The following is a 27320-nucleotide window of genomic DNA, read 5'->3' as shown; positions in this document are numbered from 1 at the left end:
GTATGTAATTTTCCAGAGTAGTTGTACTAATTATTCTCCAGTCCACATCAGATAAGCATTTCTGATGCCCTACATCCTCATCAACATTTGATATTGTCAAAGGTTTTAAGTTATGCCAATATGCATGCTCATATATCATTGTGATTTAATTTACTTTTCCTTGCTTTTTAATGAGATTAAGCACCTTTTCATATGTTTGTTGTCCATATTTGAATAACCTATTTTCTGAAGTTAATTCTTGCTTACTTTTCTATGTCTTCTATTGTCTTTTAAAATCTTTTTCTTACTGATTTGCAGTAGTTTTTATGCATCACAAATACTAGATGTTGGTCAGTTATATATTTTGCAAATGTCATTTTCCATTCTATTGCTTGTCTTTTCACATTTTTCATATTCTTTGATGAACAGAAATTTCTAGTTTTAGGTAATTAAATATATCAATATTTTCCTTTGTGAGTACAGTGTTTTGTGTTCTGTTTAAGAGCTCTTTCCTTCCCCTGAAATCTTTAAGGCTATTCCCTCATATTATTTTTTCAATGTTGTATTGTCTTGTGAATTTAGGTCTATAATCCACCTGGAACCAATTTTACATGTAATCCAGTAGGTTTTCATTTAAATTTTCTCCCACATAAATGTCTAGTTTTTTATATAATTGAAAAGAACACCCTTTCCTTACTGCTTTGCAATGTTACCTCTGAAACAAATCAAGTTTACCTATATGTGGGCATCTTTCCCTGAACTCCTTTTCTATTCCATTTGCTAAGTTGTCTACTTTAGCGCCCATACCACAGCTTTCATTATTATTCTTTCATGGTAAGTTTGATATGTGGTCAGTTAGGCTGTCCCATTTTTTTCCATTTGAGTCAACAGTGTCGTGACTATTCTTGGCCCTTTGCATTTCTGTATAAATTTTAGAGACAGCTTATCAAGTTCGACCAAATTCCTCTTGGGGCTTTGGCATTCTACTGAATCTTCAGAGATCAATTTGAAAATTGATCATCTTAGGATATTAAGTTTCCAAACAATAGTCATGATATAGTTCTGCATTTCATTAGTTTTTAGAATATATCTCAATAGTATAATGATTTCTCCATAGAGATTTACATACCTTTTATAAATTTACTCCTACAAATTTCATTTTTTAATGCTATTGTAAATAACGAATGCAGGAGCTCATGGAACTTTACCCTAAAATATGGCTTCATGGTATTGTAATGAGTATTTTGAATTAAAGTCCCTTAGAGATCAGCAGATGCTAAAAGAGATTCCCCCCCGCCCCATCTACATAAAGACTGGTTCTTTTACCAGGGAAACTGTTCTCTTACCAGGGAGAACAATTGTTTCTCCTCTCCCTCCTCCTGCCTCTCAATCCTGAAGTTTCCTTATCTGCCTAATTCTAGACTTACCAAAGAAGAAAACAGTGACTTCTGGTCCCTTTCCTGAGTTTTCATTAACTGAACCATATCACAAGAAGGAAGACTGAAGTCTATGAACAAACCTGGACAGTCTTTTATCACAAGCAAAAGTCTGCTCTGTGAGTCCAACAGACTCTGTCCTGGACCATTGTTTTCTTCAAGCCCAGCAAACTCCTAAAAATCATTTATTATTCCCCTGAAATCATCCACACTTCCCCATCTCTCTTTCCCCTAAGAAGAAGGCTCTACAAGCATCTGTACCCTTTGAAGTATTGGTCAATTACTCTGATTTTCCCTGAGTGCATAGGATTAATTAATTTATATGCTTTTCATCTTATTTATCTGCCTTTTTATGACTTGATTTTGCAGTGAAGCCTCCAAGGGCAAAAAGGAAGCTTTCCCTTCATTGCTACAAAACTTTAAAAATTAAATTTTTTATTTATTGCTGCCATGTGGAAATACTGATTTTTGTATCCTGCAGCCTTATTAAGCTTTTTGATTTATTCAAATAATTTATCTGTATATTATTTTGGATATTCAGCTATATATTTATATCTATAATGTCAGTTTTTATTATTCATTTGGAATCCATATACCTTTTATCTTGTTTTTTTTTTTTTCTTGTTTTACTGCATTGGCTAGGATCTCTTACAATGTTGAATAGAAGTGATGATGCTGGCATTCTTTACTCATTCTTTATTTCAAAAGGAACATCTTCAAAGCTTCACCATTAAGTATAGGTTTCCTGTAGCTTTCTTGCAGATAAACTTGAAGGTTTAAGAAATTCTCTTCTATCCCAAGTTTGTGAAAATCTTTTATCATAATTGGAGGTCAAAAAAATTTATCAAACTTTTTTTCTGCGTCCATTGAGTTAATAAATTGTTTTATCCTGTAATCTATTAATGTAATGAGTTGAGTGATTTTCTAATGGTAAGCCAACAGGGAATGAAACCAGTTTTGTCATATATGTTAGCCTTGTTATGTTTTGTTGCACTTGATTGGTAATTTTTGTTTTTGGAATTTTTGCATGTATTTTCATGGCAAAATTGACTTGCAATTTTTTTCTTGTAATGCCTTTGTAGTGTTTGGTATTGAGGTTTCTTTAGCCTCATAAATAATCTGAAAAGTCACACTTTTTCTATTTTACTGAAGACTATAAAATTGGTGTTGCTTTGTCCTTAAATTTTGGTAGAGCTCACCAATGAAGACATTCTCTTTCTTTAGCAGTTATGCTACTATTCTGATTTTGTTTCTTCTTGGGTCAATTACATGTTTTCCCATTTATGTATATTTTCAATTTGTTTTGACATAAACTTGATTGTAATATCCTTTTATTATCTTTTGATTGACTCCAGGATCTATAGTGATATCCTTTAAAAAATAATGTTTATTTGTGCCTTCTCTCTTTTTCTTGGATCAGTCTCACCAGAGGTTTATTAATTTAATTTTTTTCAAGAACAAAATTTGATCTTTGTTGAGGCTTTTTATTATGTTTGTTTCTAACTTCATTAATTTTACTCCTATTCTTATTATTTTATTCTTTCTACTTCCCTTGAGTTTAATTTGGTAAATTTTTCTAACTTCATAAGATAGATAATTTGTTTATTGATTTTTAATCCTTCTCTTTTTTCTTTAAGTATTGTTTTACTTGTATCCCATACATTTAATACATAATACTTTCATTAGCATTCAGTACAATTGTTTTCTAGTTTTCATAAACTTTCCTCTTTGGCAATAAGTTATTCAGAAGTGTATTTCCTCATTTCCAAACCTATCAGAATTTTCTAGTTAACCTCTTACTCTTGAGTTCTAGCATAATTACAGCGTGATCAGAAAAACCAGACTATATGAATTAAATCTCGTGGAAATGTTGAAGCTTGTTTTATGACCTGGTGTGTGGTCAACTTTGGTAACTGCTTCATGTGTGTTTGAAAAAAATGTCTATTCAGGGGTGGTATAGCAAAGTACTCTACCTGTGTTATTCATGTTGTTCAAATTATTCAGATCATTCCTGATTTTTGTCTGCTTTAATTACCGGCATTAAGTGTGATAAAATTCCCTATTATGGTTGTGAATTTTTCTATTTATTTTATAGTTCTGACAACTTTTAGAAGTGTATATTTTGAGGCCATGTTTTTAAATGCATGGAAATTTAGAATTATTACTTCATCTTATTAAACTAAAATGTTTATCATTAAGAAGTGTCCCTGTTTAATTCTACCAATTCTTTTTTGCCTTAAAGTGCATTTAATCTTTATTAATATAGCCTTACCAGCTTTCTTTTAGCTACAGTTTCCATGGAATACCTGGATCCATTCTTTGATTTTCAAACTTTCTGTATCCCTGTGTTTTAGGCATGCCTTTTGTAAACAACAGACAGTTATTTAGTTTTTTAAAAATCAGTCTGACAGTCTTTGATGATTAACTGGGGCATTTAATCTCTTTGCACTTACAATTACTAGTAAGTTTGGGTAAAAAAAATCCACCATCTTCCTATGTGTTTTCTGTTTATCCCAGCTGTTTTATGTCCCCGTTTCTCTCTTTTCTTGCTTTCTTTCAAATTATTTGAGTAACTTGTCACTCAGCTTTCCTTCTTCTTTAGTCTGAAAGATATTTATTTTTGCATTTCTATTATTTTAGTGATGACCCTGAAATGGTAACATGCATTCTTGGCGCATCAATGACTAATCTTAATCCACATTTTGCATGCAAGATAATTTAAGGAACTTGAAACTATTTAACTATGTTTAGTTGCCTCTTGATTTCTATGCTATGCTGTTGTTGTGTGTAAGAAATTTTTTTTTTTTTTTTTTTTTTTTTTTTTTCAGGCAGAGTTTCCCTCTGGTTGCCCAGGCCAGAGTGCAATGGTGAGATCTTGGCTCACTGCAACCTCCTCCTCCTGGGTTTAAGTGATTCTCCTGCCTCAGCCTCCCAAGTAGCTGAGATTATAGGCGGCCCGCCACCAGACCCAGCTAATTTTTGTTTTTTTTTAAGTAGAGATGGGGTTTCACCATGTTGGCCAGGCTGATCTCGAACTCCTGACCTTAGGTGATCCGCCCTCCTCGGCCTCCCAAGTGCTGGGATTACAGGCATGAGCCACCATGCCCAGCTCTGTAAAAATATTAATATTGAGTCACCTCCTTGGAACAGCTTTGGAGTCTCTGAGCAATCTGAAAACCATTAGACTGGATGATACAAGACTCTATCCACTTGAACATTCTGTAAGCCTGGAATTGCACTTTTAAAATGTTAACTGGACCAGCCTGTTGCGGATGATGTATTCTTAAAATGCAATTGCAGAGAAATGAGGCATGAGTTTTTCATGTTTCCAAAAACACAGAGATTGGCACCTAAACAGTTACAACGGTCTCCCTTCAATTAAATGCAATTGGAAAGCTTCAGGGAACACTAGTCGATCTGCATATAAGATGAGGTATGTTCAAATGATGATGAAAAAATTGGAGTTGCCAGCAGGTCTGTAGCTCACCTAAGATAATTCTAGAAGAGCAGAGTCACTTTATTTCCTGCTAAAGACATTTTTGTTTTCCTTTTTTCTCTCAGACTCAGGCTTGTGGCCTTTTCTGACTGACACTGTGAATGCAGTTGGAAGAGGCAAGGTCATTTCTATATATGAGTATACAGAATTTTCTAAATGAAGCTAGGAAGTTTAAGCTGTGTGTTGGGCTCATTTAAAAGGGACACTTTTTTTTCTCCTGATTATCCACAAATGAAAGTCATTAAAAAGGTGTTATCATTTTCTGGGGAAAAAGGTGGGAGATGTTCCTTAGTGAAACTAAACTGCAACTAAATTATGTTCCACATGCACCCTGCAAGTAGAGAAGTTTTTACCATTCATGTTTAATTCAGTTCAGTAAAGTGGAGACACTTATTTTCTATAGTATGGCTGAATATAGTAAGGACACCTACTCCGGCTCTCCTAAATTTTCTCCTGTCCCTGATGCCATGCAATAATGTAACCATAGACTTTTCCACATCTTGGTGCAGGAAGTAAGCACCTTTATTTTAGGTATCATCCTGCTGGCTTCTCTGATTCCACATGGGCATCAAAGGCTACAAACAGTAACGTCACAGCACTAAGCTTCTAATTTTCTCCAAGAGCTCAAACTGCATTTCTCAGTTGGGAAATGATATTTCTCTGCATTCATAGTGATAGATAGGGAAGTCACACCTCTAAAGGGCAAATGACTCAGCATTAAGTCACTGAGTCATTGGTCCCCTGGGGAAAGAATTCTAGAAGCTCTCACTGTCTGGACACAATCTCAGAGCCTGTGTCTGGGAAGAACCACCAAGATCCTCTGCTCCAGCCTGATTTTGTCCCCATCTTGCAGATGAGACCGTTGATGCCCAGAGGTGTGAAATGATTTGTTCAAGGTCACAAGACTATTAATTACCAGTACTTTCCTTCTTTTTCCTTTTTCTTTCTTTTTTTTGATGGAGTCTCGTTCTGTCACCCAGGTTGGAGTGCAGTGGCATGATCTGGGCTCACTGCAAGCTCTGCCTCCTGGGTTCACGCCATTCTCCTGCCTCAGCCTCCCAAGTAGCTGGGACTACAGGCGCCCGCCACCATGCCTGGCTAATTTTTTTTTTTTTGTATTTTTAATAGAGACAGGGTTTCCCCCTGTGTTAGCCAAGACGGTCTCCATCTCCTGACCTCGTAATTTGCCTACCACAGCCTCCCAAAGTGCTGGGATTACACGCGTGAGCCACCGCACCCGGCCAGTTACCAGTTACATCATGTTTCCCCAAGCTCAGCAAATACATCTGGAAATGACAATTCCAGAATCCATACCAATATAAAGCAAGTTTCATTTAAATGGTAGATTATCCTGCAGCAACCTGTACGCTTATCTTACTGATCTCCAGTCTTCTCAGGAAATGAGAGAGACAGCATCACAACAACTACAAAATCATGTTCACAGTTTCTACAGATCACAACGCCCCTCACTCCACTCTCTCCTTCACTTTGAGACCTTACCAATGGATGAGGTAGGCATGTAATGTATTTTGCAGACCAGACTTGACAAAGATTGAAAGCTTCTGTCAAGAGAACCTGGTCCTCCTGTTTTGCCATGTAGGACATCTGCCAGATTTTGCTCTGTTAATTGGCTGCTGTGCAGGCAGCTATTTTAGCAACAGTTCCGTGGGTCTTCTGTGGCACATCTTGATTTAAAGTGAAATGTTGAAAAGCATTTCTCAGCTGCTCAAAGCTTCCACGGTTGCTCAAGTTTAGCTGATTGGACAGAGAGGGAGACAGCCTTCAAAACTGTTGTGTAGAAATAAAACTATTCAGGCTCCTCAAATTCAGAGAACAAATCTCAGAGAGATAGTGAGTGAGGAGTCTGACTTCCTCCTAAAGAGGTACTTTCCTTAAGGTCAGATCGAATTGAAAAGAGAGTTTATGGAAAAAAAAAAAAAAAGCCCATATGACCTTAAAGACTCAGACTTGGAGTTGACACCATAATGAGGAATGGAGTGCTATTAAAATATGCTGAACAATTTAATGACTCCACTAGCAGTATGCCAAAAAAAAAAAAAAAAAAAAACCGATTTAAGCTCTGAATAATTCTGGGAAGGAGGATTTTGCCAAGGAGATTTTAATGTCAAGAATATATGTGAAGCTAAAATAAGGTGCTCACGTGCATCCCAGAGCCGTGGGTGGGATGTATATATGATCAAATGAAATTATTTCACTTCCACTTGTGGAAAAATCTGATAGGAGAAATTGACTAGAAAACATTTAGTCATATTTCACTTGGATTATGCTCATAAGTACCAAACTCCAGACCTGTCAAAATAAGTCCCACTAGCACTTCCCGGCCGAGGTGCTAGACAAAGGCTGTGACAGGCAAAAACGATAAAGAGCTTAGAGAAACATTAAGCCTGGAAAAGCCACAGGAACCTAGCTCCTAACCAAAGAGAGGGTTCAGGGATTTAAAAACAGGAAGACTTGTCCTTGAGGTGTGAGGAATGGAGTCCAGAGTGGCCCAAGTGTTAAATACAGAGTGAGAGGTCTTAGAAAACCTCAAGGGCATGGTGGCTTATGCCTGTAATTCCAGCACTTTGGGAGGCTGAGGCGGGCAGATCACAAGGTCAGGAGATTAAGACCATCCTGGCTAACATGGTGAAAACCCATCTCTACTGAAAATACAAAAAATTAGCCAGGTGTGGTGGTGGGCGCCTATGGTCCCAGTTACTTGGGAGGCTGAGGCAGGGGAATGGGGTGAACCCGGGAGGTGGAGTTTGCAGTGAGCCGAGATCGTGCTACTGTATTGCAGCCTGGGTGACAGAGCAAGACTCCATAAAAAAAAAAGAAAGAAAAGAAAGAAAGAAAGAAAAGAAAAAAGAAAGAAAGAAAGAAAGAAAGAAAGAAGGAAGGAAGGAAGGAAGGAAGGAAGGAAGGAAGGAAGGAAGGAAGGAAGGAAGGAAGGAAGGAAGGAAGAAAGAAAGAAAGAAAGAAAGAAAGAAAGAAGCCTCAAGGACATGTGTGTTCTAGGGACCAGCTCTCAGAGGCTGGAAGTCAGGGGCCCATGGCTTTTGAGCACAACTTATTTTCTATCGGAAGCAGTATCCCTTCATTTCACCTTGTTCTGGAGGGCCAACAGTATTCCCTTACCACAAATCATTTGTTGATGGAATAGGAGATGTACTTGGCTGCTGCCAGCACACCCATCTGCAAACTGAGGCTATCTGCAGAAGAGGTGCAAAGCGCCAATGCCTGGAAATGAATTTGTTGGCATTTCAAGGACAAACACTTTCTTGGCTACAAGCACTGAACCTCCAATCCAAAACTGGGGAAAAAGTCTAGGCTTAATTAAGTCTTTTATTTTCTTCTTTGTAATGAGAATATTCATGTATAACCCAGCTACCTTTGTCCCCTCTGCTTGCCTGTCTACTCACTGGCTCCAAGCCAGGACCTTGGGCCACTGATGCCTGTGTTCACTGGGTTCAGGTGCTGGCCAGTGGGAAGGAGGGCTGGGAATGGTCGGGAAGGAAGGTGTTTCCTTCCTGGCTGGCATGAGTAACTGGGGAGTTCGTGTTGGCCAATACTTAACGCAGTGCATGCACTCATTAGAACATTTGTCTTGTGCATCTCCCAGGTGATGACGAGGGTGGGATGAAGTTGGCTCGAGTTTTATGCACATGCCCAAGCAGGTGACAGGGACCTGGGAGAGTTGATGGTGCTCAGCCTAGCACTGGCACTGTCCTAGGGTCTAGATGAATTCTGGCTTGGACAGAATCTGCATCTCATGCCTCTCGGTTCTCTCTCGGAACGTCATTCTGGAATCCTGTGATCTTCGCTCCCTGGAGAAAGTCAAAATAAAGCAGGGAGGGAAATAATTTGACCTAATGAAAAGGGAAGTAGACATGTTAAGATACAATAGTTATAAAAACTGTATTAAAGATCAGACAACTGTGCCAGGCACTTTACATGTAATACCCTGACCTTCCTTCTCCATGACTCACAGCTCTCCTTCTCACTGGTCAGCACCAGAGCCCAGAGGATAGAGACATCACAGGCCAATAGGTAGACACTGCTATTAGCCCCGTTTTACAGATGAAGAAGCTGAGGTTTATAGACATTAAATAACTTGCCCAAGGTCACACATCGCTACGAATAAGCAATGGCAAGATATAAACTTCACCGACTGGCATTAAGCCCAAGACTTAAATTGTTCTCCTCTTGTATCTCCTATGGAATTCTCCACCTACCCTCTGTGGCTTATGCAGGAAAACAACTGAAAAACAGCAGAAAAACAGAAGAATCACAATAACTGTGGGAGGGATTTAATTTCAGCTCTGCTAATTATTCATATAACCTCAATGATGTCATTAACCATGTAAGACTCACTTTGTTTATCTCTAAAATGGTAATAAGGCTCCATGTCCTGTTATTGCCATATAACTGTATTGAAGCAATTCATGTGAAGATGCTTTGAACAAAAGCAAGCAAGGTCTTCTAGATGTGTCATGATTAAGGTGTTTTCTATACGAGGTGTTGTGGTATAGGAAAAAGCACATCAGCTGTGGCCTGGGCCAGGGTTTGAATCAGCCACGTTAGTGGAATCTTTCTGACTCTCAAGCCTCTCATCTATAAAAGGGGGATTCTGTAACCTGCTGGAGAGTGTAGACGTGAGAAACCCACGTGTTGGAATCCCAGTGCAATGACCATCAGTGTATCTGACCCATGCAGGAGCTCCCCTTACCCGCAGGGGAAAGAGATGGAGCTGCTGAAGACACAGTAGATGAGGGGGTTGATGGCACTATTCAAGGCTGGCAGGTTCTGAATGATCACAGAGGCATAGAAACGCTCCTGGGTGTCTGGAAGGAGGTTGAAATTGTCCAAAATGTCAAAGAGGAAGTATGGACTCCAACAGCAGATGAAGGCTGGGGGAGAAGAGAGAGCCATTAGCACCACAGCAGGTAACAGTTGAGGGGTCTCTTTTGGTTGGTCCTGACTGGACTTTTACCTGGGAGGTTCTTTGGGACCTGGAATTTCTCAGAAATATTGGGGTTGGATGCTGTTTAGAGCATTGATGTCACATTCACTTAAACACATACACACATACATATGGACACATCTTACAGACATGTTCCTAAAACTGAGCAAAGGTCGTAGAGCTTCTCTGTCCGTAAAGAAGGGTCAAATTTCTACTGCTGTGGATTCCTTATAGAAACCCCAGGAACAAGTGACTATGGCCATACCATCTCATCCAACACAGGGATCAGGAAAAAATAGCAAAATACTTTGAAGACTCTCTAGGCAAAGACAGAACAGGAAGCATTTTGACCACATAGTGACTACTGATTTTAGGTTATGTCAGGGGGAAGGGGTGATCACAATATTTTCTAAGCACACACCAGTTTAATGACAGTGTTCTCAATTTTCTCTTTCACCTCTAAGTTGGCCTCTCCAGAAAACACCCACACTATACCCTTCTCTAAATCCATTGGCATGTATGAGACCCCAATTTTGGCTCCAAATTCTCAAAAGAAATGGATGAAAGGTGGGGATTCAGAGTGTGATGGCTAGTTTTGAGACTACTTGATTGGGCTGCGGAGTGCTCAGATGTTTGGTTAAACACTATTCTGGATACGTATGAAGACGTTTCTGGATGAGTGTAACATTTGAACTGGTAGAGTAAGAAAAGCAGATTGCCCTCCCCTGTTCATGGGCCGTGTCCAATCTGTTGAAGGCCTTAGTCATAGAAAAAGGTTGAGTAAAAGAAGATTCACTCTGTTTGCCTGTCTTCAAGCTAGGAAATTGGTCTTCTGCCTTCACACTTGGAATCAAACTGAAATGTACACCATCCACTCTCCTGATTTTCAGACCTTTGGACTCAGCCTTGGACTGGCACCTACACCGTTGGTTTTCCTGGGTCTCCAGCTTCCAACTGCGCAGCTTGGGAATTCTCAGCCTCAGTAATTACCTGGGCCAATCCCTTCTAATAAACCTCTCTCTCTCATTATCCTCTGGAGATCACAGACTACGACACAGAGCTAAACACTCATGAGTTGACTGGAAATACATACATCTCTCATCTTCTTGCCACAACTTCTCCACTCTCCTTCTCCCACTTTCTCATCCATAGATTTTTTTCTCAGAGTAGAAGTTTGGCTTCCTTGGCTGTCTGCATGCAGGGACAAGCTTTCCGCCATAACTCTAATGCGGATTCTGTAACTTGTTGGGGAATTTTAGAATGATAAACTGACTCATGGTTCCCCTCTCGATCCCAGACCTTTGCAATGTATTAAAGTGGAGCAATTCAAACACAAAGCCCACTAAGTGTTCTGGATCCTGGTTAATTAACCCAAACACTGGCCCTGAACAGTATCTGGGGCACTAAGCAGGGCAAATGGCCTTGTGAGCTTGTGTGTCTGCATGTGTGTATATGTGGGGTTGGAGGATTCTGGTTGTCACAGGGATACCAGTTCTCTGGCATGGTACAGGCAGCCCAGCCAGCGAAGATTTGTATCTACTTTGAATACCCATTCATGTAGAAGAGAAACTTCTGTATAGTTATCCCAGTCTAGAAACTTGACTTTGTTTTACACATAAACACAGATTAAATAAATACCGAAATTTGTAGAAATGCAATTCCGTTGTAAATGGAGGAAACATTACTTTGTTTAATTCAAAATTTTACAAGAATTTTTTCTTTTTGCCAGGTCAGAAAATCAAGTCACTGACAACAATACTGCTTACATTTTTTTATGTGTCCATGAAAATACACCTGTACTGGTTTTCATTGTAGCTGTTATTATGTCAAGGTGTAGGTGTGACTACTTCATTATTCTTCTAGTGTAGCTGTGCTTATGCTTTTACACATTAAAATTGGTATAAATTTTAATTAATTAAAAAAATAGTATTGTTTTATTTTAGATTATTTTCTTATTCCTCCTTTGTATTATTTTTTGGCAATATATTAACGTTTTAATTATCATGGTAGGTAGTATAAGTAGGCATTTTATTTCAAGATGGGAAAGGGACATTACAAAGCGTTTGCTATAGAAAGTGCCCTTTTGGTCTGATAGGGCTGTCGACATTTGCTGACCCTCTAGTAGGTGTCTCTGCTTGCTGACTGAAGGGATCCCACATAGCCTTGGTGTATGGCTGCTGATGACAAAGGGCTATGTTGGCTCTGGGACATACTTGTAAACATAACATTTTCCAACTCAACATCCAGGGAACGTGCATCTGTCGTTCTGACTATCTGAGAAGACAGAGGAGTCTTTGATCTGCTTCAGAAGCCTCTGACAAAGTTTTTGAGCCCCGGTGGGTTGTATATGTTTTATCCCAGTTCCGCCTGCAATGCTGTTTTGTGCCTACGTCCTGCTGGCTGAGTCATGCTGTGTGTGGTCTGTTTGGCATTTTGCAGTTGCATTTTAGAAAGGTGAGAAGACTGTTCTGGTGCTTTGACATGTAGCTAATGGGAGAGCTATGCTTCCTCGGAGCTTCCAAGAGCTGCCAGAGGGGCAAAGAGGGGATATGTAAGCTAAATAAAAAAGAAAATAGTACAAATCCCTTTCCTTCTTGCATATTTTCATTCATTCATTCATTCATTCAACCAATGTTAATTGAGCAGTGTGTAGGGGACCCTATTTTAGGTCTTGGTGATAACATAAGTAACACAAAAGCCAAAGTCATTGCCCTCATAGATTCACTACTCCAACAGGGGAGACAGACTATAAGAAAATCAGTCTATGTCCTATAGTGCCAGGCAGAACCGAGAACAAAAGTAAGACAGAGTAGACTAGAAAAAGGATATTAAAAAGACTTGTCAAGGAGCCCTCAGGGAGGTGGCATTGTTGGGGAACAAATGAGGTTAGGAAGTAAGTCAGATCACCACCAGAGAGCAGAGTATTTCAGACAGGAAATAGTGCAAGGTGACTTTATGAGTCTTAAGAGTAGAGAGAAAGGAAAAGGAAAGGGCAGAAGACAGGAGGGTGGAAGGGCAGGTAAGGTGCCATAAGGGAGAAATTTGTAGTGAACCTAACGTTAAATATTCAGAAAAGGTGGAAAGCCACTTCTATCTTCTTTTTGCTTGTGAACTCCAGCCTTGGGGAAGAGAGTGTCTTCAAGGAAGTGACTGAGTTAGCAGGTGATGTGAGCATCCGCTTCAGCTAGTTCCTAATCAGATTTTCTCCAAATTATTCAACCCATAGCCTTGGCAGGCAGCTGTATTCATAAGGAGAGCGATTAAGAACCAAATGTGAGCCCTTGAAGGAACCATGAATGGGCTGATGAGTTTCACACATTCCTTTCCAATCAGACCAATGTAGAAGTGCCCGTTGGCAAATTCCTTTCTGCCACCAGGTCCCAGGAGCAAGCTTGCTTTTGGGATGTTCATACCACTTTACAGCTCAAGGAGGGACATAGCTTACCAAGAATGATGACGATGCTATACTTGATAGCCTTGATTTTTGCCTTCGAGATGAGTCCTCGGTTGTAGCTGCTGCACAGTTTTCCATCTGTAGATACAAGAGGGGGATAGTAAGATGAAGTGTTCAAGATGTGACAGTTTCTGTTTCTGCCAATAGGAACATTAAAGGTTAGACTCCAGTTTTCACTTATATCCTGTGCATTTATGCCCAGATGGCCCTCCTTGGAAATTTTTAGATTAAAGATGGTTCTGGGCTGGTTTCTGGAGAATGCTCAGTTTATACCTTAATATTACATGCAAATGGTATGGAATGCTCAGACTCTCTCAACAGACTTGGTCAGATGGTCTGAACAGCTGTAGCTGAAATTCGACCATGTGACCATGCAGGAATTGAGGTCTTCCCTGAGGAGCACTACTCTCTGAACCCTGGCTATGCTGAGACACCCATGCAACCACTTCAGCAACCTAGGCAAAGTTATTTTCTAAAATGATTGCCCCAGACAAATACATTTGTAAAAAAAGAAAAAAACAAAAACCAAAACCAAAACCAAACCAAAACAAAAAACACTCAAGAAAAGCTCAAAACAGGGGTATCAGAACTCTCCAAAACAGGAGCTTGGATATACATTTTGTTTTGTATGTGGCTGTTGTCTGATGGTGAACACTGAGGGGTGAATATAAGGATCTACTAGAATACAAGCTTGATGAGGACAGGGGCTTTGTTTTTTGCACTCCTGTAGCCTATACACATATTCAGTGACTAACACAAATATGTTGAATGAATCAATAACCACCTCTCACTAGTCAAGCAGTGGCAAAACAAAGTGATAGGATAGGCTAGGCAGGATCCAGTGCAATAAGCCTTAGTTAAAGGACTGATTACCTATAAATTTGGGAATAAAAATGTCAGATGTGCTGTCCCTTTCCTCATGGAAGAGTTTTTAGTGTCAGGGCTTCCACCAGCCCATATGCCACCTTTGTGAAATTTCGGAAAAGGGGCCCTTTCTCTGATAAGCACAGGCCTGCCTAGGGCACACACTCAGTGAGGGAAATATGAAGAGGATACCAGCCACACACACACCTCTCAGCCAGGAGCCACCCAGTGAGGCTCAGTGGGCACAACCCTAGTGGTGGCCCTGGTCAGAGGCCCACTCAGGGCATCCAAAAAGTCACCTGGAGTAGGGCAGTTGTGCACTAGAAAGACAAACTGATGTGCTCCATTGTCTTCACTGCACTGCCCAGCTCTCACGTTCGAAATTTATTTTAATGCCCATGGAAACCAGTCAGATGTTTACCTTTGCAATATTCATTCAATCCCACCTCCAATCTGATCTAGCCCAACCCCCCAAGTATAGCACGTCTGCTAAGAGATAAGGACTGACTAGAAGGCCTGAAATATAGTACTTGTTCTCTAAGAATTTTCAATCCAGCATGAAAGATCACACACTCTCCATAAACCTGGTTGAGATGAGCGAGATGCTGCTATGGTTTGAATGACTCTGCCAAAACTCATGTGTAAATTTAATTGTCATTGTAACAGTATTGGGAGGTGGAGCCTTTGAGAGGTGATTAGGCCACTAGGGCTTGGCCCTCATGAATGAATTACTGCTATTATTGTGGAAGAGGGCTTCTGATGGGATGGATAAGTTTGGCTTAACTTTCTCTCTGTCTTGGGTGCTCACTTTCACCCTCTGTCTTCTGCCATGGGATGACCTTTGCCAGTTGCAAGTGCCCTGCTCTTGGATTCCCCAGCCTCTAGAACCATAAGCCAAATCAATCTCTTTTTAAATAAATTTCCCAGTCTGTGGTATTCTGTTATAGCAGCAGAAAATGGACTAAGACAGAAACCAACTGTGGACAGAAGAGAGACCCATCCTTCCACCACTGTGCTGGGGAGGCTGTGTGGGAGTTGCAGAGAGCATCAAGTGAACTCAAATGACATAAGAAGGATTCCAAGACAAAGGCGGGATGTGGCGTGGGATCAGGAGAGGTGGGAGGCAGAGAGTGAATATCCTCAGCCAAGACATGGAACAAGAAAACGTAGGATGCGTTTTAACCACAGTGAGTCATATTGCTTGGCTGTAACCTACAAATATGTGGGGTTTGAGAGTGGAGAAGAGAACTGAAGGCAAACTGGGGAGGCCTTGAATGTCTTTCTGAGGAGCTTGGGCTGAACTCCTGAGGCAGCCGCAGGCCACTGAAGTTTCTGAGTGGTTTTGCAGTGTGAACATTTACTCATTGCAGAGGACAAATGATTTTCAAGAGTAACAGGAATAGGGGCTCTTTAGGTACAAAGAAAAAATGCTAATTATAATTAATTCATATTTCTTAAAGCATACCCTGTAAGGCCACTCCTAAATACCATCAGGGTCTTCAGATTCTTCTGTGCATTTCATGGGACCACGAAACTTCAGCCTTGTAAGAAAGCAAATGCTTCAGAACATTTAGAGCAGTGATTCTCCGCTGGGGTGATCTTGCTTTACAGGGAACTTTTGGCAATGTCTGGACACATTTTTAATCACCACGATTGTGTGTGAATGTGTGCTACTGGCATCTAGTGGGCAGAGACCAGGAATGTTGCTAAACATCCTTCAATGCACAGGGCAGCCCCCACAACAAAGAATTATCCAGTCCAAAATGCCAAAGGTGTCAAGGGCGAGAAACCTTGATTTCCAGGATGGGATCTTGGGAAGGACACGGGCTTTAAGATCAGACTGGAATGGATCCTCCATCTCTACCAATTACTAAAACTGTGTAACCTTAGGCAAATTGTCTAAAGTTCCTGGCTTCAGTTCTCCCATTTAAAACTTGAGGTGTAGAACACCTAATTCAGAGTTCCTTTGAAGATTAACATAAAATAATATATTCAAGGAACCAAGCCCCATGATGGGATGTCAGATGTCTTATCAGTTGAGATGAATGCAGTTTTATCAGTATTTCAGGTGTAAGGTGAGCCATCTTTATGGAAGTGAATAGAAGGTATTACTACATTTGATTGTCTATTATATAAGGTTGTTATCTGTGTAAGAATTATGTACAGCAGAAAATGATCCAGGTGAGATTATACCCATGGGGGGCAAGTAAAGAAGACAGCAGACCAAATTATATTCTTTCAAAGCATCCCTACTGGCTGTTCCTAGGCAACAGCTGGCTCCTAAACAGTATGGCTCTGAAGACTAAGTTGGTCTTTCAGAAAAGTTTTCGAGAATGACATTTGTGCTCTGAAATCCCTTTAAAATGGAAACCTGCAGTGCTTTCCACAGGGCAACTGGGTGACAATATAATCAACTAGCTGCCCAGGGATCAGAGAAGAGCATCTTTAATCTGACCATTCCAGGAAATGCAAAGCCTCTAGCTTCTAAAGATGGCCCTTCAGAGAGAGCTGAGCTACAAAATGCCGGTAATTCTCCTTTATTGGGAGATAAAAGGATTATTTCTACTCAGGCCTTGGCACTGAGCTGCAGTGAAAAACAGTTAAATTCAGCTGTCACTGTGCATTAATAACTTGGGTAGCCTGAAAGTGGCAGGTCCATTCGATTTGGGACTGGAAGAAGCACACTGATGTGGACTGTTTTAGTTCCAGAGTACATCCCTAATGGGGGCACATGCTGAAAATTTAGTCTCCAAATGGACATTTCTGGCTCCTCATCTTCCCAAGACCACATGCCTCTTACAGAGCCACTGGGAACCCATTATTTATGCAGGCTGAGCACCTGAAGTGGGAGCAGTTGGCACCTTGGGATTCCAAATGGAAGCAGAATTGTTTCCTGGGAGGTGGTGGGGGGAATTCATCTTTGAACTTATAGTGAGTGCAGGTGATTTATTTAGAAAGAAGGAAGTCTAACTGGAAATATTTTAAAATAAATATGCTTCCTATATTAGAAACTTTGTGTATGTTAGGTTGATTTTTAAAAACTTCAAAGTTTTTTAGCAGTTTTTCCTGATTTCTAAAATTTTTAAAACTTGAAATTCATTTTGAACAGTAACATTCTCTTTACTAATACAGCTTGAATATCCCCCTGAAATCATCAGTTCAGTATTTTAAGCACATTAGGTCTCATCTGCTTAGCTGCGGGACTGCGGTCCATTTCTTCCCAGGGGGTTTTGTCCCTCTAGTTTTTCTGAGAGACCCAAGGAGGTGTCTCAATGTTCCAGGATCCACCCAGGCTACCACCTGTGCCTCTATGGTGACACTATCTGGATCCTGCTTTCTAAGCTCACTGCAGCTGCCCTGGGTTGCCCCAGGTCACTTCACCCAGACCTCCTCTTTGCCAAGGACTGCCTCTTGAGGGGCTCCGGCTGGGCACCAGATGCTTCCACAGCCACAGTCACTTCAAAGCAACGTTGTGAGTCCTCTTCATTATTGCTCTTGACCCTGGGCAGTTGCTTTGCTCTTCTGTTCCCCTCTCAGGGCCTCAGTTCTGTCCCTGGGCTGTGGGTTATTCAGCACCACTGCTCTTCCCTGGGATACCTGCTCTCCAAGTTCTTCTGCCAGGAAGCAAGGGAATGGCCTCTCTCCTCTGTGCTGTGCTATTCCAGGCGCCTGCAGCAGACTCACTTGAACTCCCAAGAGTTTCAGCTTCTTTAGCCCCCCACACAGCGTTTTCCTCCCTAGATGCCGACAAGTGGCTAGAGTGGTTAGGTGGGAATGTTCTTCTGTGACCCAGAACTTACATTTACCTTTGACCTTAAGACACTCATTGTGCCTGACTCCGTATTCTCCAGAATGTTTTCACATTCAGGGATCTTATTGTCCCTTTCTAGTCATCTGAGGTACTCCCTCTCTCCCCATTAGCTGGACATGCTTCATATATCTGAACCTTCAAGTAGGAAAGCATTTTGAGTTTCTTTTCAGGAGGTTTTTAGCCCAGAGCCAACCGTAAATTACAGCTAGATATGAGATTTCACTAACCCACCAGATAGCCCTTTCTGTACCTCAGCACCTCAGCTCAGGCAGAAGCAGGAGCCCTGACAGCCTAAAATAATTATGCAAAGACAGATGAGCTGTTCACCAAACTCATTCCTGTTTCCTCAGGGCACACAACTAGACTACAATTCCCAGCTTGCCTTCCAGCAATGTGTAGTCATGTGACTAAGATCTGCCTAAGGGATGCTGGGAAGAGTCAATGTCTGCCATCCCCAAACCTGGCTCAGATACCTATCCTGAGCAGTCCTCCACTCTCTCTTCCCCCGCCCCTGCCTGCTGGAGGGAGGTGCTGAGGGGTACCTTAGCAGCCCTCTGTTAAGTGTGGCAGAATCTCCACCTGCTTGAATTTCTGAATGACTGTGTGGAACAATGCCTTTCCCTCTGGTCTTTATTGCCAACTGGATTTTAATTAAGACATAAACTTCTATGTGGTTAAGTCTACTGATATTTTGGGTTACACAGCTGCTAGTGTTTCTCTTACTAAAGTAGAGATTGGTACCTCATATGCGGTGCTGTCTTAATGAAAACCTGAAACATGTGGCATTGGATTCGTGGGCAGGCAGCAGATGGCAAGGAAACTGAGGTTTCCATTTGTCTATTGTGCCAGTACCGCACTCTGACTTTATAATGCTTTCAATATTTGGTAAACCAAACTTTCTCTACCTTGTTTTGCATCTCTAGGAATGTCTAGGCTACTCATGGCTCTTGAATTTTCCATGTCTATTTTAAAATAGGCTCGTGAAGCTCAATAAAATGTTTCAATTCAATTTTGTTTGGAACTTTATTAACTTGTAGATCAGCTGGGGAGATTCAACGTCTTTATGATATTGAACCTTACTATCCACGAACATGTCATAAGCGTCATTTATTTGTATCTTTATGTTTTTCCGGCACATCTTTTGTTAAATGTAGTTAATTGTAGATGAGTCATTTTATTCACAGTTGCTGATGAAGAAGCTGATATGGACAGCAGTTAATGGGCTTCTCTTTAATTTTTTAAGATAGAAAGTGAATAGGACTCTAACCCAATTCCTAATCTGTAGCTTTTTTCCTTCACTCTAGTGTGCCTCATTTAATTAAAAACATGGAATTTGGATATAGCATGAATCATATCTGCCAAGCCATGATAGCTAGACATAGTTACAATGAGAAATTGGTCTGTTCCATGGGTATACCTGCCCAATCTCCTGCTCCCATGCAGTAGTAAATGTTCCAGTTTGCACAAGTAAATCCTCTCGGACATCAATAATATGCTCATTTATGAAAGATAACATACAGGATTGGAAACCCCGTCTCCTCCACGTCTTGCCATCCATGCTTGTTTATGGGAAAGTCTTTAGATAATTTATGATACAGTTCTTTTTCTTTTCCTTTCTGTCAGCGTTTGACTGGGAGAAAATAGACATATTTGTCAGCAAGAAGAGTGGTTCTTGCACTAAGGATGGCTTGAGTTTTCAGCCAGTGTTTACAAAGTGAGCTTCTGTTCACACTAATCATGGCTAATGTCCCCTTGTTGATGAGCAATAATCCTGGCATGCGGACCCAGCTGGAGATCCCATTTACCTGCCAACTCCAGAGCTGCTTGGCTGTAATGACAGATGGGAAATCAACTGCGTTCCATTTATGAATAAGATATAGAGAGCATATAAGCTTTTGAGATTACCAGCTGCCCTCATTCCAGGATGAGGTCACTAACGGTAACTAAAAAATAGATATAATGGAGATATAAAACTATATTAAAGAACAAAAAGTGGTGGTAGCCATTTCCACCTTTGGGAGGGAGTAATGGCACACTCTGTATCAGTGGGAAACAGAGCTCTAAGTGGCTTTGTACGGTTTCAAGGACTGGAAGTCAGGGGAGCCCAAGAGTGCAAGGACTGGCATATGCAGTAGCAGGAGACATGGGAACTTTGGAGAGAACCAGGAACTTAGCCTCTCTGGGGGGAGGCATGCTGAGGAAGGTGGTGAGCAAGGGCGGTGCTGCTGTGGAGGGAACAGGAGAGCTGTAGGAGGTGAGACAGTGAGAGTGAGTGCTCAGAGGGACAAGCAGGGAGGAGCATGTCAGACCCACGGAATTGGCAGAAATCACACGACAGGGGTTTATACCAATCTGATTCATCTGAAAGTACAGGAAGACCTCGGCTACCTCCACAAAATTGGTCTCCACATTGCCAGTCATGACTCAGCCTTTAGATTTTAAATATATCGAAACAAAACCTTCAGGAGATGAGGTAGGAATACCTCTCTGAAGGCAGAGCTCTAGAGGGAGTGTCCTGGAAGGGAAGCCGCAAACAAGACCCCGAGTTTGTGTTTTTAATTTTTAAAAAGTCTTGTCTTTATGTGTGCACTCAATATGTGTGTATTTGAATACCAGTTGTGTCACATGCTACCTGTGAAAACAAGCAAACTGCTTAAGCTTTGAGCCTGTCTTCTGTCTGTGAGAGACAGTAACACCACCTTGAAGAGTTGTGGATTAACTCATTTCCTGTTTAGAAAAAAAAAAAAAAAAAAGCACAGCTCACTGCCAGTGCAGTATTCTCAAACAGGAAATGGGTTAAATGGGAAATGGGCAATGGGCCATGGGTGAAATGGAGCAAACAGGAAACGAGTTAAAGGGAAGAACACAAGGAAAAGACCTAGCAGTGGCTGATAGGAGCTGCTCGTCTGTCCCTCTGTCTTCTCTGTTGGTGTTGAGAGATGAATGGACGATGGCTTTGAGTGGGCCTTAGAGGGTCTAAGCATGACGTTTATACAGAGAAGTGCATGGCAAATATGTTTGCGGGTGCTGAGTTGATGGTTTTAAAAAATGAATATACATATATACATCTAGGATAATATTGGCTGTTTACTCAGGCTAAAGGGCCACAGGGCTATTGTTTCAATTATATGATTTAGGTAATTGTAGAAAATTTTTACATATGGCTAAGTGAAAAATAGAAGAAAATAAAAATCAACTAAAATTCGACCACTCAGAGATAATTGCAATTTCCATTTCCCTCTCTCTCTAGCTATCATCTATCTATACATGCACATATATATTCTGCTAAGTAAAAATATGTGCACATATCTATAAAAGGGATACCATACTGCTTTCTTTTTCTTAATGTACTATATTGGAGAAATATTTCTATGGCAATAAGTGCACTCTATATAATAATTTTTGAGCTGTAGTGTTTAATTGTATGGCTATATAATTATTATACTCAGTTCCCTCATTGTAGGGTATTCAGATCTTTTCAGTTATTCATGATTATAAACAATATTTCTTATATTTGTTTCCTTTCTCTTTCTTTCTCCCCTCTCACCTCTCTTCCTCTCCCCATCTTTCCTTTCCTTTCTTTTCCTTCCTTCCTTCCTTTCTTCCTTCCTTCCTTTCTTTTCTTTCTTTTCTTTCCTCACTCTTTCTTTCCCCCTCATTCTATCTTTTGTTCTTCCTTTCATAAGGAGTGTATTTCCTTGTAGCATATGATACAACAATCTAATATATGATTATTTCCATATGGGCAGTTGTCTCAACATTAGTAATTAAACAGTTTCTATTTCTCTATCAGTTTAAAATACTTCATCACATTCTAAATTCCTGAGGTTTCCTTTAGCATTTCTGTTCTGTTGGAATTTCCTGTCCATATAATTCTCTTTCAATGATTATAGTATTATAATTATAATACTTACAGAATTTATTTGATATTTGATAGAGGAAGGATGCCTTCATCCAATTTTTTTCAGACAAATATTCTAACTTTTAACCAAAGCCAATTGCACTGAATAGAATGAATTCACTTGTGTTTATTCTTTCTGATTGCTTTTGCTCTTCCAGAAAAACCAGGGTGTGGAGACTGCACCAGTGGAAGGGAAGCACTAGGATCTGCATGGGGGCTGGAATTAGCCCCAAGCTGAATGACTGGGTCTTCATGGGTTGAAAATTTCCAAGCAGCCTAAGCACATCTCTTGGTTACACTGGTCAGTCAGCGTGAAGGTCAGCCACCTATGACTCTGTGTCTCACTGGACCAGATTGTCAAACCTGGTTGAACATTAAAAATACCTGAAGAGCTTTTCCGAAATAATGATGTCCATGCCCCACTCCAGATGGAGTGAATCAGAATCTGTCAGGGAATGGTGTCTGGGTTTTAGTGCATTTTAAAAGCTCCCCAGGTAATTCTACTGTGTAGCCAGGGCCAAGACCCAAGGCCCTAGACTGTAAGTTGCCTATAGTCAGGAACCATGCTATTCATTCATTTGTCATTCCCAGTCCCTTGTACCACTCCTGACATGCAGAAGAACACAGAGGAATTGAACTGAATTCAGGTGGAGAACCCAGACTTATATATCTCTACTCATTCTTCTAGGGAAAAAGACACAGGTTATCAGTGCCCGATAATACGTGTGCATCCTCTTGGCGGCCTCACCGTCTTATTGGAAAAAGTAGCTTTGAGAGGGAGAAAATAAGCTCTGTCTTGGTCCAACAAAAGTTTAACTCACAGTCTGAAAAGAGGAGGGCTTAGGGAGAATCCAGTCTATCCCCTTATTTTAACGTCTTGGAGCCCGGGGATTATGTAAGTTTGCCAGGTGGCACAGCTCTTTGTGGCACATCTGGAACAGAAAGCAGCTCTTCTTATTCCAGATATTTGTGGTACAGCTTGTTGTCCTTGTGTGAGTGCATATAGTTGTGAGTATGCATTGTTAGTGTGTGTGAGACTGAGTGTGTGAAGGTGTGTGTATTTGTGTATATGAGCCTACGTTGTATGTATGTGTGTGCACAAGGAATGGGAGGGGTGTGTAACCTGAGCAGATCCAGTCTCCTTCTACAGAGCTATGACATTACAACAAACAGAAAACTAGAAGCCCTTTCTTCTTTTGGTCCCTTGGTTTGCTGTGTTTTCTCCAGATTGACCTTGGTCAGGTCCAGTAATGTTTTCCTGGGAAGCAGGACAGGCTTCCAGGGCTCAGAGTCCTGGGCTCTGCATTCAGGTTTACTGAGAAGGAATTTGGGGGAAGGTTGTAGTAGGTGGTCTTAGGCTTGATCTGGTTTGAATTGGTGTGTTGGGGCAGCTGGGAAAGAATGAACCACTGCGCCTTTGCTGGCTTAGGGTCCAGGATTGTTCTATGGACAGATGGCAGCTTTATGTATCTGCAAATTCAAGCCAATGAGAAAAGCTTATCCTCATCTTTGCTGAAGGTGTGATGTCCTCCTTGGACAGTCTCTCTTTTCATATCTGTGTCCTCCAAGGTGCTTCTTTGCCAGAACTGAGGCTGGGGTAACCCTTGGATCCTAGCTCAAAGGCTAACTCTCTGCTGGCATAGCTTGGCCAGGTCCAAAGTGCCCCCTTCCTTCTCCTAAATTTCAGGGAGGTCACATGGGGGATGACAGAGCTTGCCTGTGATAGCCTTTGGTGGGTCTGGTCTGTCGGCTGGGTCCTGATATGATCCTGTATGCTCGTGTATCAAGGAATCCCCAGCTCACATTTGCTAGAGGAAAACCTCTGGAGAAGCAAATTAGCTAAGAATTGGGCCATGCAGAGTAGAGACTTACCTGAGCAGTTGGAAATCACTGTTTCGTAGGTTTTGCTTTTAATCCAAATAGTTCGGATCACAATGCCATACATGACGCTGTAGAAAGAACCAAAGGTAGTATTAAAGTGGCTGGTGGATCTCTACTGTGAGGACACAGAGAAGACCACTCCACCTCCCCGAGTGCAAGGTGCAAAGGGAGGAATCTTTTCACCATGCCTGTCCCCCTATACTTGCTGTTTATATAATCACAACTGAAAGTGACCATGAGGATCCATTGGATGGAGTCACTTCTGTCTTAAGTGAGGAGGCTAAGACCTGGTAAAGTTATGCAGTCTCCTCAAGGTAACCCAAATGGTTTGAAGGAGAGCTGTGATTAGAATCCAAAAACAGGCCTTAGAGTCAGAAAAGACTTGGGTCTCCTCTACTACTTGTCTGTTGTACAATCCTGACTTTAGTGACATCTTTTAAGTGACGTCTATGATCCCTGACTCCGGCATTCATGGCTTTGTGTGATCCTCACCCCTTTAGTGTGGGAAGAGCAGGTGACTTGCCTCTAATCAATGCAGAGTGGCAAAGGGGATGGGACTGATTACATAGAGTGTAGCGCCTGTCTTGTTGGTGTCTCTCCCCATTGCTGGCTTTGAAGAAACAAGGTGCCATGAACCCTACAGCTGCAAGAAAATGAATTCCGCTAAGGATCTGAGGGAGCTTGGAAAAGAGCCTTTCCCATTCTAGCCTCTGATGACCCCCTGCCCTGGATAAACAACTTGATAACTGCCTTGCCTGAGCAGGGGACCCGGTTAAGCCACGGCCAGATTCTTGACCCACAGAAACTGTGAGATGATAAATGTATCTTGCTTTAAGTCATTAGGTTTGTGGTAATTTGTAAAGGAGTAATAGATAACTACTACACTGATCCTCAGCTGAGGTTCTACAAAATGGTGTTAACAATACAGACCTCTTGAACTTTTTGAGTATCAAATGTGACAATATTTAAAGTGCCAAGTACAGTGCTGGAAAATTAGTGGGGATTAATTTCCTTTCTCCTCTTTCTTGTCTATTTATTTTACACTGTATCACACCAATTCTTACACGATTTAATCTGTGCCTAACAGGAAAACAAAGTGTTAATGATTCAAAAGTGTCAAGAAGTTTTGTATCCTGGGTACTCTTTGATAAATATAAAAACTACTCTTCTTTAATATTACTTGATATTTTGACTACATTAAGCACCTTGGCAAAAAACTTTGGGACACAGCAATGCTTTATTTTAAAACTGTGTGTCTTCCCTCTTGAGAATCATTAGTTAAAAAAAAAATCAAAGCTTCAGTTTGCAGTAGCTGACAAAGCACTAATTGCTTTTAATGATCTTTAGAATATAACTTAATTAATGGCAATGTTAAAATCTCTGCTGCTTATTGCCTTTTCCCATTCCTGCTCAGCGAACCCTTCGGAGTGCTCCAGGAAAGCTCAGGGACTTTTTGGAGCATCTCCACTCTTTCTCACATAATTACCAAGGGACTTTTTTTTTTTTTTTTTTTTTTTTTTTGTAATTTGTATGCCTGCAGTAAAGAAAAAATGAGAAAAATGTTATTAGGGAGTTCAACCCTAAGTTGAATATTTGCTAGAACAGGGAAACTTCTTCCCCAGAAAGTGAAATACTGTGCAAGGTAAGGTTACACTCACCATGGAAAGTTAATGGTTATGTCAATTGCAACCCCAGTATATAACTGACCAATAAGTCAAATATTTATGACTGTCGACCATGTACACAGAAGAAAGGTTAAGAAATGTCTTATGCTTTAGGGATTTGGGCCTAAGTCACCCCCTCTTTTTACTTAGGGCCAATCAGATGAGTGAGAACCAGTACCAACTTTTCAGTTAGCATGGCAAACACCTAATAACTGGGGTATTATTGCCAAACCAGGCTACTTCTTGGAGCGTAGCAATCAAGCATCAAAGAGACATCTGCGTTGCTGTTTGTCACCACCAGTGTTTTGCTCTGTGACCCAGGCTGGAGTGCAGTGTCAGGATCGTAGCTCACTGCAGCCTTGACCTCCCACCTCAGCCACCTGAATAGCTGGAACTACCAGTGTGTGCCACCCTACTCAGATAATTTTTGTATATTTTCTAGAGACAGGGTTTCACCATGTTGCCAGGCTAGTCTTGAACTCCTGGGCCCAAGAGATCCACCTGCCTAGGCCTCCCAGAGTGCTGAAATTACAGGTGTGAGTCACCACACTTGGCTTTGTCTCTTTTCCTTTAGCTGATCAATCAGATTGCGGATAAGTTTTGTGGATTGTCTCAGCAAAATGACTCCATAATCGGTACCTTCCTCTCCATCCAGGTTTTCAGCATTAGTGGAGACCCTTACAATCTCTCTTTATTCATTTTGATGACTGCTTTTATTGTGGGCCCTGTGATCGTCTTTGACCTTGGACCTCATGCCCATGGACAGTGCTGGCCAGGTCCCTGGGGCCCTTTTGCCCACAATAGCCGTGTATTCTATCTGCAGGGCTGCACCAACCTGGCATGAGGCTTTCCCACAGTGTGATCCCATTTCCTAAGCAAAATAAATGAATTTTTCTCACATATGACAAGTCAATGATCCATGACTAATGTGCTTTTTTCCACTTATTTTTTTGTGATTGTCGGTCATGAATCTCTTCTGCTTCTACCTTTATCTTACAGAGATGAAAATGATAAGAGAATGAGAAATCAATTAGGTAGGAAGAAAATAAGCACAGCTAAAGTAAAGAAATTACACTGGGGCTAATAACCTCCCCAGCAACAATTAGACAGTTATGTCAAGCGAATTTCAAAACAACTCCTGTTGTTTTGACCCAGAAAAACAACATATTGCCTTTGCTGTCAGTCACTATGGTTTCAACTCCTGGGAGCCTGATTTAGTGGATGATAGAAGAGCTACATCTTTATTCATACACAGCTCCCATGAGAGTTTGCCACCAAAAATACAACTACCTCTCTCTCTCTCTCTTTCTCTCTCTCCCTTTCTTTCCCCCTCCTCTTTCTTTTCTCTCTTTTTTCTTTCCTCTCACATATATTTATGAAGGAGCTATCATATGCCAAAAACTGATCTAGGCATTAGATAGCCAGAAATTTCTGTATTAGCAGCACGTGTACACGTGTGTTTGTGTGTGTGTGTGTGTGTATGTGCGTGAGAGACAGAGAGAGAGAGAGAATGAGAGAGGGAGAGAAAGAGTAGAGAGAGTGACATGACACATCTGTTGTTTGGTGCAATTTATTGCATTATTCATTCAATCTAATATTCACCAACTGTTTAGTGCGTGCTGGATGTGCAGTTCAGAAATGAAGAGGCCACAGTCCCTGCACTCATGAGATACAGTCACACTACCATGAAGTCTAGATGATGACATGGACAAAGTGAGGTTGGAGGTTAAGGAGTGAGGACCTGAGGTGCCTCTTGGTCCGGGGCTGGCAAGGGAAGCTCTACCGTGGAGTTGGTATTGGAAATGATACACAAAGGATGTGAACTAGTTGGCTGAAACAAGGCAAGGTGAGCTTGGCAGAGTGTTCAGGCA

General features: G+C 41.1%; 1 protein-coding gene across 6 annotated transcripts in view; it reads right to left on the bottom strand.

The window, feature by feature from the left end:
• Positions 1-27320, bottom strand: part of NPSR1 (neuropeptide S receptor 1) — a 235588-nt gene that overhangs the window by 28665 nt on the left and 179603 nt on the right. For 3 of the 6 annotated variants that reach the window (XM_050785491.1, XM_050785493.1, XM_050785494.1), the window contains 3 exons: positions 23777-23853; positions 13320-13406; positions 9641-9821 (listed from right to left, as the gene is read on the bottom strand). In XM_050785491.1, the coding sequence (XP_050641448.1) occupies positions 9641-9821; positions 13320-13406; positions 23777-23853 (345 nt within the window). Of the gene's footprint in view, positions 1-8323; positions 8739-8880; positions 8984-9640; positions 9822-13319; positions 13407-23776; positions 23854-27320 lie in introns of those variants that run through there. The other 3 variants (XM_050785492.1, XM_050785495.1, XM_050785490.1) reach the window with 2 other exon arrangements.

The sequence above is a fragment of the Macaca thibetana genome, chromosome 3 (genome assembly GCF_024542745.1).
Source record: "Macaca thibetana thibetana isolate TM-01 chromosome 3, ASM2454274v1, whole genome shotgun sequence".
NCBI lineage: Eukaryota > Metazoa > Chordata > Mammalia > Primates > Cercopithecidae > Macaca > Macaca thibetana.
This window is presented reverse-complemented; position numbering and strand designations above follow the sequence as displayed.